The sequence below is a fragment of the Chaetodon trifascialis genome, chromosome 8 (assembly GCF_039877785.1).
Source record: "Chaetodon trifascialis isolate fChaTrf1 chromosome 8, fChaTrf1.hap1, whole genome shotgun sequence".
NCBI classification, from domain to species: Eukaryota; Metazoa; Chordata; class Actinopteri; order Chaetodontiformes; family Chaetodontidae; genus Chaetodon; species Chaetodon trifascialis.
In genome coordinates, this window is record NC_092063.1 from 4,541,488 (window position 1) to 4,553,624 (window position 12,137).

The 12,137-nt window shown below is 44.4% G+C and overlaps 1 protein-coding gene across 1 annotated transcript in view; it reads left to right on the forward strand.

Moving 5' to 3' along the window:
- The window catches only part of hspg2 (heparan sulfate proteoglycan 2), a 93,326-nt gene that overhangs the window by 58,081 nt on the left and 23,108 nt on the right, over positions 1–12,137 (forward strand). Inside the window, exons 34-46 of the mRNA XM_070968145.1 lie at positions 2,816–2,899; positions 3,776–3,868; positions 3,952–4,044; positions 4,257–4,487; positions 4,590–4,703; positions 4,802–4,929; positions 5,422–5,508; positions 6,101–6,159; positions 6,760–6,924; positions 7,056–7,166; positions 7,631–7,731; positions 8,062–8,242; positions 10,631–10,690. Coding sequence (XP_070824246.1) covers positions 2,816–2,899; positions 3,776–3,868; positions 3,952–4,044; positions 4,257–4,487; positions 4,590–4,703; positions 4,802–4,929; positions 5,422–5,508; positions 6,101–6,159; positions 6,760–6,924; positions 7,056–7,166; positions 7,631–7,731; positions 8,062–8,242; positions 10,631–10,690 — 1,507 coding nt within the window. The remainder of the gene's footprint in view (positions 1–2,815; positions 2,900–3,775; positions 3,869–3,951; positions 4,045–4,256; positions 4,488–4,589; positions 4,704–4,801; positions 4,930–5,421; positions 5,509–6,100; positions 6,160–6,759; positions 6,925–7,055; positions 7,167–7,630; positions 7,732–8,061; positions 8,243–10,630; positions 10,691–12,137) is intronic.

Consider the following 12,137-nt stretch of genomic DNA (forward strand, 5'->3'; position numbering starts at 1 on the left):
ATCTTGCGTCATCTTCTTTAATGTGAGCGGGTTAAAGGAGTGTCCACAGATTTAAAGGTGCAGTCAGCGATTCTAATCCGACACACCTCACTGAATATTTTCTCACTGGTCCGCTAGCTGTCCGTTCGCCATGCGCGTTGAATAAAAATCCGGTGTTCGTGCGCAGTCCTGGCTCTGTAAACGGAAAACAAACAAAGTGGCTCGGATGAAACCACACAACACTTTTCCAGCCAATCAACAACAGTGGAACCAGTTGCAGTCCGACCTCCGCCTCTTCCTCTGCGTCTGCAGGCTGACCTTCCTCTTCCCTGTTGTCGCCCTGGAGGAATGGAGCTGCGCCACGATAGCAATGAAACATAAATAACATCAAGTTTGTATAAAAATACTTTACTTGCTACCGCAGGCCTCACATTCTTTGCCTTGAAATTACACATCTTGGCCTCCTTAACGCCGCTCATTGACGTGTGTATTTATTCGGCTGTTGAGTTCAAATATCAGCGTTTCTCCAGAATCGCTGACTCCACCTTTTAATGCCTCCAGTGTTCGCTTACATAACACAGCTTTCCATTTTTTTGTGTCTGCTCCTCCACTCTCTATAGAAAGATTCTTTCTTTGCTCGCACGAAGCGAGCAGAGCAGGTACAGTGGTGCTGGTCGGCGGCTGTGATGTTGTGACTGAAGTTTGAAGTCCAGTGTTGTCTGGCATGTTTGATATAACTGCTGATGTGGCATTGTGTGATATACTGAATTGTACTTTTTATGTGGTGCGTATTCATAAATTATGGATAACCATCATATAGTATGGCTTTAATAATCTCTTGATGTTTGCTGAATTATTTATCACACGCATGGTGTCTTACAGCAGTGTGTGCAGCGGTTGGTGGCCACTATTGCACACAGGAATAGCCTTCTGCTCCACATCACATGAGCCATGTAAATGGATGGATAATTAATGGTCCATGAAAGAGCTTCATACAGTTTAACTTTGCTCGAATAACACCGCCATAACACTCCCAAATACCATCAGCTCAGTGGTAAGGAAAGTGATCAAAGAGCTTGCTTTATCCACATCAATAGAGTGACTCGCACTTGTCAGAGGAGCTGCTAAGGAAGGATGCTTCCATTTGGAACCTAATGGCCTCTGAACGGAAAGGCACCCACAGATCCAAAAGGGATAGCCAGGTATTTGGTATGAACGGCGCCGTAGATTGTTGTAGTGAAGGCGACACTCACACGTCTAATGATGCACAGTGTTTCTGTCGTTACGAGCTAACGCACTGAGAGTTTGTGGACATCTATGGAGATAAACCCCCTCGGTTCATAGATGCACCGGCATGGAGAATCACCTCGGTTTGATGAAGGCTGACTGAACGGGAGCATGTCGTCAGACTCTGCGTGTGCATGCGTGTGAATCACAAAGAGGTCTGAGTTGGTATGAAAAGTCTCAGAAAAGTTTCCACAAAGAAGAAGAAGTTGTCGATTCATGTGTTTTTTTCTGTGTGATCCGACTGCTGGGAGTGAGAGCAATCCACCAGAGCCTTGTTGTACAGCACCTCCAAGCATCTTAGACTAAAAAGCATGACTCAGCATGTTCACCTTCTTACAGTGATGTGCGTCACAGCACGTCGTGGAAGAACTAAATTCTAAACCCCGCCTTCACCTTTTTCACTGTTCCCATGGTTACGTATCTCTGGTACCCTACTTTTCCGCCTCCCCAGGGTGATGTCAGACAGCTGGATGCTGAGGTCTGGGCGCTGCTCTCTAACTTCTCCAATGGAAGAGCTGGTTCCCCTCCGTTCTTTCCCTCCAAATCGTCCTCTTTCTCTTCTTCCTCTTCTTCTTCTCGGGTCCCACCTTCCTCTTCCTCCTCTCGATGGTCTTTGCGCAGCCTGAGCCCCCCTTCTCCTCCGACTGGTATCTCGTCCTTAGTTAGACCAACCAGACCCCAGCCCTATTCCCCAGGCCACGCTCCTCATCTGCAGGTACACTCAGCCAGAGGTCACAGGAAGTGAACAAACCTTTTTTTCTTGTCATGTTGGTGACTTCTTGTGTTTCTCTTTGGGGTCCGGCCCTGATCAGCAGAGCAAGAACACAGTGAGCAAGACTTCCTCTAGTGCTTCTGGGGAAAGCGGCAAGGTAGACAGTGGCATGACTGACCTCATATCGCATCCTCACAGGACACCCCAATGCTGACTGTGATAGTGAAGCTTTAAAAGTTAATTAACAACTTGTCCTCAGTTTGTCTAAGGCAGTTAATGTGTAGTTCAGAAACTTGTGACAGCACCCAACAGATTAAATTATGATCTACTGAAGTAATGCAGCATCTATTTAGTTTATAGCTACCAAAGAATGGATAATTCACACAGTTCCAGTGATTGACTGGGCGGTATTTTCCATTGTTAAGCAAACAGCTCCCACTCAGTGCTGTCACTGTAATTGTCCACTTGAGAGAAACACTGGTTTTACAATAGCGTGTGATTATACTGTTGTTCGCTTTGAAACAGCCTCTCACTGAGGCGCTGTCATTTTTTCATTATTGACAGTGGAAGTTGTTGTCTTACTTGTCAGACAAGGCACAGCGCGACTTCTACGCTGTCATCAAACTGTCAGCGGAGCCTTGAAGCGCAGTCCTTCAACAGAACATGTAGTTTAAAGAGTTTAGCTGTGTGTCACACGTTTGTCCAGAGATTCTTGTGGGGCTTTACTCTGCAGCATGCTTGTCCTGCTTCTCTGCCTGCTTATGATTTAGTCTTGCTGCCTCTCTCTCCATCTGTGGCTTATTTTCTTATGCCTCTCCTTCCTCCTCTGCCTCTCAGTACTCTCTGGTCTACAAAGGTTTCAGCTTGCACCAGGACGATCTGCTCTACTGGCAGCTCCCAGCGCAGTTCACAGGGGATAAGGTAACTGTGAGAACTCTGGGGTGACGTCCCCTCATGACCTCTGGTCAACCCTTCAAGGTCAAGGAAACTAAAGCACCTTTAGTATCCTCCAGCCTCCCCACTGACCCCCAGCCCACTTCTACCCAGTCCCTCACATGTCCACACTCCCTACTCCCTTTTAAGTTTGTCCCAGCCCTCCCTCTAAGTGTCCTCTTGACTTTTTGTTCCACACTCCCTCTCTTGCCAAGTTACCATAACACATGTACATATTTTTGTTCATAATCCACACACACTGTATCAGTTACATACAATTAGTAGATAGAAACTACAAATAATCCTTACTACTCTCCGATTTCAACTGCTTGGCTGTTAATGATTTAACATAATTGGGTTCAAAATACAAATGCCAGAAGTCATGTAATTGTCTGCTGTGGCATTAAAGGGGTACTCCATTGATTTAGCATTGCACTTCCAGAAAGTTGGGGGATTTTAAAGAGAAGAATGAAAAAAACTCCCATGATGCAGCTGGATAACATAGTTCTTTATAACCCCCACATCCGGCTTGTAATGCAGGCTACAGTATATGTTAAAAATGTAAAGCTCGACCAAACTCAGATAACCATGATGACATCACTGTGATGTCATTGGGGTAGTGCTCCAGAGCCACAGAGGACATTATACAGCTGTTTTGACAGGCTGAGTGGTATTCCCCATTAGGAGTGCACTAAATCCTGCTCTTACATGTTAAAAATGTTCCCTCACATCCTTTTTGTGCATCAGATTTGATGCAGCTGCACACACCGTGTTGCTCTAAGTAGCCATCTGGTTTTGATATTTGCAGCACTGTTTGACCTGGCAAAAAGATCTAAAGCCTCTTCCTTACGAACCATTTTCTAGGTGGGCTCTTACGGCGGGAAGCTTAAATACACCGTTTCCTATGTTGCTGGTCCAAGAGGAACACTGCTTGATGATGGCGACGTCCAGATTATTGTGAGTATGCCCTCGTGCTGACTCACGGTCTCCTACAGTTACATGCATTTGTAGCATTTGCTCACTGCGTGTTGTTCCTGTAGGGTAACGACATCACTCTGGTGGCTCGTCAGCCCTGGCAGAGGAGGCAGCAGGGCAGCAGAGAGACGCACCAGTTTGAGGTTGTCTTCAAAGAGGTGAGCGGCACTGCTGTTATATGATGAATATCAGCAAATGCCTGGCCTGGTGATGTGATCTGTGACCTTTTCCTAAAGAAGTGCAAGCAACAAGACGGTTTTCCTGCAGGAGTAAATGAATCATCACATTATTATTATTGATCAGTCATAAGGGTTTTGATTTCAAATTAAGATGCTCTAAATTAAACAGTCATCTTTCATTTTGTTTCCAGGAAAACTGGCGTCGTCCTGATGGCATGCCCGCCACCCGAGAGCACCTGATGATGGTCTTGGCTGATCTGGATGACATCCTGATTCGAGCATCCTACTCCACTGAGATGCGGTCCTCCAGCATCTTTGATATCAGCATGGAAGTTGCGGTGCCTAACTACAGCGGCTTGGCGCAGGCCCTCGAGGTGGAGCAGTGCCGCTGCCCACCTGGATACCAGGGACTCTCCTGCCAGGTAACTATTCAGTTCAGTCTTCTGAATTGTTGACTGCAGTGGAATCAGTGCACAGAGATGCTAATTGATGTGTCTTTGTCTAAACCATAATGTCTCTTTAAGGACTGTGCGCCTGGATATACTCGCACAGGAGGAGGTTTATACCTCGGCCACTGTGAGCTCTGCGAATGCAACGGCCACTCTGACTCCTGCCACCCAGAGACTGGCATCTGCACGGTACGAAGCACTGAACCGATACTGGTCTTATTGCGGCTACGTTACAGCACGCTAACGAGATGTACGGATCTCTAAACGTGATGTGTTTCTCCTTCCAGAGCTGCCTTCATAACACTCAGGGGGAGCTGTGTGAGCAGTGCGCTCCCGGCTTCTTCGGTGACCCCACTGTTGGCACTCCAGAGGACTGCCAGCCCTGCGCCTGCCCTCACACTGACCCAGACAACCAGTGAGTCCTGGCACAGATACCAAGACCTCACATTCCACCTCCATTTATAGCTCAAGACAACCCTGTGTCCAGCTCACTTGCTCTTGTTTACAGCAAATTCTGCTGCCGTGTAAATTCTGGAGTTTAATTCACTTCCATTCTTAACCCGTTTCCTGCCAGCGGACGTGAATCTCCATCGTTCCATTCGGACACATCAAGATTTCTTGCTCGTGAAAAGCTGCAGAATATTGAAGAAATAGTTAAGAAATGTGTTATTAAACTGATCCCTCCTTTTTTTAATCAAGCATGATACTCTGATTCTTTTGCCGCACTCTGCCATGCTTCACAATATTCATGGCTGAGTCTCCTAAAACACATGAAATTGCCTAGTTTTTCTAGCCAGTTCACAGCAAAAGATGAATGTGACACTAAATTACTGGTCAGGTTCAGTTAATAATGAACCTCGTTTCTGCACTAAAAGCTTCTTATCTGTGTGTGTAACTCTTATTACAGGTTCTCCCCCACCTGTGAAAGCCTTGGAAATGGAGGCTACCAGTGCACTGCCTGTCAGCCCGGGTACACTGGCCAGTACTGTGAGCGGTAAGAGAACCCAACGCACAAACAATTACTGAAATTGTCTCGAGCAGTCCATTTTGATAAATTGCGCTAAGAACTGTCACGACTGCAATTTTCACTGGTTTTAGTGTCTGACTCACAGGAAATAAGCTGTTGACAGCAGAAAGTCTAAGCAAGGTGAAATGTCTAAAATCAAGGCAGTTTTCATCTTTGATTGTTTCACTTGTTTCAAGCTTTTTCATCCTGGATTATCTTGATATTAGAACTTCTTACTGAGATTTTATTACTGTTTTTCAGTACGTCAGTGCTTGAAGGTAGCATGTCCAGCATTATAAAGCTGTTTGCTCAACAGAATTTCTTTGCATCCAAACAGCTGTTCTTGTTTTCAGTCTCACTGCTCTGCATTTAATATAACTGCGTTCTTTAAGACAACATATTTTTACTTGTTTTAAAAATCGTGAATTTTTCCTGTTCTGTTGGCAGATAATTTTGCTTATTTTAAGTAATGGCTCCCTTGTGTGTTTTTTTGTTTTTCTTCTTGTTTTTGAGCTGCATAAAACATTATTATTGACTTAACGCTGTGGTTAAGTCTTGTTTCTGTTCCTACCTTCATCAGTTGTGCTCCTGGATATGTTGGCAACCCCCAGGAGAGAGAGAAGTGTCGCCCGTACGACGGTAAGGCTGCATTTGGCTTTAGATGTATGACTGAGCAAGAGGAGGTTAAGAAAAGAGAAACATTTCATTAATTGTGACACTCCTGTGTGGAAACAGTTGCAGTAACCTGTGTCTTCTCCCGGTGCAGTTAATTAAGTTTGGCCTGAAGTTGAACATCAAATGACAGACATGGTCCTGCAGAAGAAAGTTAGAGTTATTACAAGGTAGAAAACACCAGCTCCAGCTAGCATCCAGCTAAATAACAATGCAGTTTAATGAAGATTACAAGCAGCAAATCCAGAGATGCAGTCCGCCAGCCTCAAAGAGTCTTGACAGTGAGTGTTCAGCCAGCAGAGACTCCAGGAAGTCTCTGCACAAGAAGCAGCACATGAACCATTGTAAGACCACAATTTGGCATTTTTACACTTTGTTTTTTGTGTGGATTAAATAAACGAGATATAACATGTTAATTAGTGAGATTTAGAGCTGTAGAGGCTGGCTTTGTCCCTGTCTCCAGTCTTCATGCTACGCTAAGTAAACTGAAATACCTCTTTGGTTCCATCTGTTTTGATATTCTCGGAGAATTCCTGATGAGTTTGTTATGACCTTTGCTCCTTGCAGCTGCAGCCTCGCTGGTGGTGAAGGTTTATCCAGAGAGGGTCCTGGCATCCCAGGGTGGCCCCGTCACTCTCCGGTGTCAGGTGTCTGGTAATCCTCCGCACTATTTCTACTGGTCCAGAGAGGACGGACGACCCATCTCCAGCAGCGCTGACAGACGCAGACAAGGTACACTTCAGCCACATATTAAAGCACTTTTCTTTTGCCCTTAAAAAGTTCTGATTTAACTGATCTGGATACATAATTGATATCCATATAGGATGACGTGTTATGTGCAAATACGGCATTTGTGTTTGCAGGAGCAGAGCTGTACTTCCCCAACGTCCAGCCGAGCGACGCCGGCGTCTACGTCTGTACCTGCAGAGACCAGCGCAGCACCAACAGGAGCCGCGCTGAGATTGTTGTCACAAGTGTGTATGGTCTCACTGCCATATTAGCAAATAGGTTTTTCCCCCATTAAACTTATCGCAGCACATTAAATACTGTGGATACCGTCTGTGGTTCCACGCATGGATTTGCTTATGTGCAGATTCTGTAAGACTTCATTCTTCAGTTAGCTGACTGTGGCGTGGTGCTTTCTTGGTATTCCAGATATTAAGGTGCCGTTATAAGATATGCATAACAGCTGGGAGGAAAACATTAGGCTTGTGAATCAGACCTGTCTTTAACTAACATTTCTTGTGATACCACTGATTTTTCAAAATGCTTACGCTTGATGTTTAGCAGGCTGGGTTTGATTAAGAGCTTCATTTTATTTTATCAGCAGTTTATATTTACTAACTGACATTAGAATTTGATATTAATGTACAGGCTCTTCTCTAAGTGTTGACCTGTCTGCTTTCACTATAAACTGATTGTCTCTGCATTTCACCAGATGTCCAATCCAAACCCATAGAGGTGACCGTTGAGGAGCCCAAAGCCCAGACGGTCAGGGTGGGGTCAACAGTCAGCTTCATCTGTACTGCAAAGAGCAAGGTAATACTGGTCGATGATCATCACTGTTTTGAAATAGTTCAACATTTTGGGAATACTCTGACTCCACTCTCACATCTGAGAGTCCGTCTGTTAGATATGGAGCTGGTGGCAGCAACTAGTTAGCTTAGATTAGCATGAAGACTGGAAACAGGGGGAAACAGCTGGCCTGGCAGGCTACCAAGAGCCTAACCTCCACTGAAGTTTATTTATATTAGTGTTGGTAGTGTTGCTGTAAGCAGACACAACAGAACAACAAGAGCGCTGTTCTCCATGTTTGAGATTGCATGCGTTGTGATCCCTGCGTGTGTTCATCTGCTCGCCCCTCCACAGTCACCAGCCTACACCCTGGTGTGGACCCGGATGGGTAACGGGAAGCTGCCCAACAGGGCCATGGACTTCAACGGCATCCTGACAATTCAGAACGTCCAGCCCGAGGATGCAGGCGTCTACGTTTGCACGGGCTCCAACATGTTTGCCATGGACGAGGGCAATGCCATCCTCTACGTGCCAGGTTCGTGATCCTCGGCACCGCATTCCATTACCCATCACCCCCTGCTACCCTACCAGCTCTGGCTCCTGTAGTTTCCCTCCCCCCTCCAGCTTGCAGTGGTGCATGCCTCTCTGTTTTACTGCGTTTCTCATCATGCTCTGCAGACACTCAGCTCTGGGTTAACAGCATAACAAGCTTGTAGTCCTAACTCCCGATGCTTTTGCCCTCACTTCTCAGATGCCAACATAGAAGCCTTGTCTTGTTATTATCCAGCTCTTCTTCTCTCGCTGTCTTGTACGTCTCTGATCATCTGGACTTTAGATGAAGAAATACAGCTTGTGGGTTTGGTTAAAACTAAAACTTCCCAGATAACACATGGGCTCAAGTATGCAGTTATAGGTTTTAACTAATCATGTCATGACACATCCACTACACTTGGGCTAAACGAGCGCTCTTTTGTTACCAGTGATTTGCGGGTAATGCTTTCCACCAATGCTCTACTAAAGCTGCTGTAGTTTTTTTTTTTTTTCCTTTCCTCTCATTTTCATTTTTTTTCCACGTGGGTTGAATTAATCGGTGGTGGTTTGTTTGCTTCTCGATCACTGGTGCAGTTGCTGGTTTCTGCTGTTAGAGGTTTCTCAAGCAGGGTGCTTGATTGTGGTGTCTTTGGGCTCCTGGGGCCCCTTCCCGCCTGAGCTGTAGTGCATAAAGATGAGGAGGAATGTGGATGCCACGATTGGTGCTTAGTGACTGACGTTCAAAGAGGACTTCAGTGTATCTTGGAGAGAGGAGAAGTAGGAAGAACCCAACCCCCCCCCCCCCCCCCCGATTTTGTGTTGGTCCGCTCCATACAGTATTCCCTCCATCTGCTGTGTAACTGTCCAAATCGCCCTGATGGTGAATGTCAATGAACAAAACGGTGCTATCAGTCACGCAGTCAGTTAAACCTCCAGCTGAATTCACTTCCTGTCACACTGCTGTAAAATCCCTCCTTCATCCCTTTAGCCTCGGCTAGTCGGCCCCGTTTGTGTCGATTGTTACTTGTCAGATTTAGTTGGTAAAATATACGAGATCTGGCTTGAAATGCAGAAGAAAAAGGGGGAAAATGTTTTTGTTTTTATCCTAATTTTGTCAATAATCATCTACAATTGTATATTATGGTCTTTTTCTTTACATCCTGTCAATGTTGGCACATTTTTTTTTTTTTTTTTTTTTTAATTGACTGAAATATGTTATCCTGAAATGTTTCTATGAAATCAATCATATAAGAAATGTTAGAATTTCTTTTCTTTTTGCTATTTTTTTTTTAAGGGAATTGGCCATGTGAATGCAATTACCTTGCATGATGTGTGTTTACATTTTGGCAATTTCAAAGTGTTTTTATAAGACAATATTTTTATATATCTCTGAGAACATCTTACACCTCAACAATCACAGGTCGCATTTAAAACCTTTGTTAACCATTCAGTCTTAATCACTTTTTTGTTTGTTTGTTTGTTTGTTTGTTCGTTCATGACTCAAAGGCTATATGATTGCAAAAAAATATACCGAAAGGTGCTTCTGTAAAGATTTTATTCTCACTCATTTTTTAAACATTTCTAACTGATGTAATGTACACGTCACACTGTAATGTATTTATCTTAACTGTGAAAATATTTTGTGAAAAAGCAAAAACTGATTAAAATAACAACAAGTTATCACAGTGATTTGCTAATTCATGGATTGGGCTCATTTACATACAGTATTTCATCCGTATCGGTTGAGGATAACCACAAGCTGTATGGCAGCGTCTTAGCAGCTGAAATGAAACTAGTGTTTCAGTGTTTGAACTGCTTCTTGCCACTAACCTGCATGTCTCATGTGTGGCTACTCTGCATAACTTCATCTCTCCTCGTGCTGCTGCACAGTTCACATAGTCGTCATCTTTGTGTGTGTGTGTGTGTGTGTGTGTGTGTGTGCATTTTGACTTTGAATTCACAGCGGCATTTTGGAGGATTGTTGTTGTTGCTTGGTGTGTGTGAGATAAGCATGAAGCAGGATACTTCAGTTCACAGTGCTCTCAGTAAATGTGAATCAGGTAAGTGTGAAAATCGAACGCACCTAACTGTGAGTTAAATGGCACCGACCATCTGGATTAAATAAAATCATGAAGAAAGCAGGAAAATGAATCATGAGCTGAAATGGAAAAAAGAGTCGGTGCCAGTTTAATTCAAATTTGTGATTTATTTTTTACAACCTGTGTGCTGCTCTTTGGAATGAATGGGACAAAACCCCGGCGGCCCACATGTGGAGATGGATAAGTGTGTCGGGGGAGTTGGGAGGTAAACTGCTGTTACCCTGAAACCTGACCTGTCAGTTTACCTGTCCCTCCTCCCTCCCTCCCTCCCTCCCTTCCTCCCACAACTCCAGAGGCCTCACAGACTAAGATGTTTTACACAGCCTATGAAATGTTTGAAGGACACGGGAAGCGTAAGTCCGCATGGGCATGGTTTCCTCTCTGTCGGGCTCCCTGGACGGACCCGCCCCTCCCTCTCTGTCATGCATGCACTCATCTTCCACAGCATGGATATACTGGTGTCCTGGTAGCGCCTGTGTACAATCAACCAAGCAGCAGCTGCAGCAGCTCTCTACACTCACTGTCACACATGACGGCCCAGAACATCTGCGCCGTCGTACATGTTGCTCGTAAGCGTCTATAGCTGAATTTAGATCTGAAGGTGGGCATCTGTTCTCAGGAAGTTCTGGTCCTTGTTAAAAGTCGATGCTTGGATTGTACATGAGCGTTACTGGCTCCTACCTGGCTCTTTGGGTTCATTGGGGTCCATCTCTGCAGGAAAAAGCGCACGTTCATTCTTATGGGCCACTCCTCATGAATGTTGAGTCAAGTCTCCGTTATTAGAATGATCACAGTCAGAAACTATAGACCTTACTGGAAAAATAGAAATATTACACTTCTTTCTTCACAAAACTGCCATTGTATATGACATACACATTTTATTCAAGAGAACTAATGCGACACTGTTGGAAAATGTCCCTTTAAATTGGACAAAAACATAATACAGCTATTAATTAATGAATTTTGATATGATAAAATCCCTTTGAATTAATGGAATTAGGTGTAGTTGTCTTAGTCTCTACATAATCAGGAGCCCCATGCTTACTTATTTTTGCTGGGTGACAGCGTCTCCACATTCAGAGACAAGAGATGTCCCTCCTTCTTCTTCTTCTTCTTCTTCTTCTTCTTCTTCTTCTTCTTCTTCTTCTTCTTCTTCTTCTTCTTCTTCTTCTTCTTCTTCACACTTTGCTCTATCCTGTTTCTCCTCAGGAAACATGCTATAATGTGAAACAGGTGTCATCTGGGCTTCAAACATCATACTGTGCTTAATTCATCCCATCACAACCTCATCTCATCAAAGCTGAGTGTGGGTAGCAGACTTGTCCAGTGTGAGAGGCCAAGTTTCAGTGCGTCAAGCAGATGGAAGTGTGGAGAAAAAAAAAAAAAAAGACATAAGAAAACATATTTTACTTAATTACCTCTAGTGTTATCTAGCCATGAAGCCAGTCCCTGCAGAGTGAATCAGAATCGTTTTGTTGACCACTTTTCATGTAGCTCCATCTTCAGGTCAAATGTTCAGTGTGATCAATACTTACCTGCAAACCTGAATACGTTCCCATCAGCCTCAGCTGTACTTTATGTTTAGTGCTAATTAGCGAATGTTAGCATGCTAACACACTAAGCTAAGGTGGTGCACACGGTATACGTTATGCCTGCAGCATCCTCACATTATCATTAGCAATTAGCTGAAAGTAGCATTGTGCGGGACGACCTCCCAAAGCAGCTAGCCTGGCTGTAGATTCTTCCATCTGCCTCTGTTGTATTGCAGTGTGTTTTGATCTCTTTAGCTAATTTCCCCAT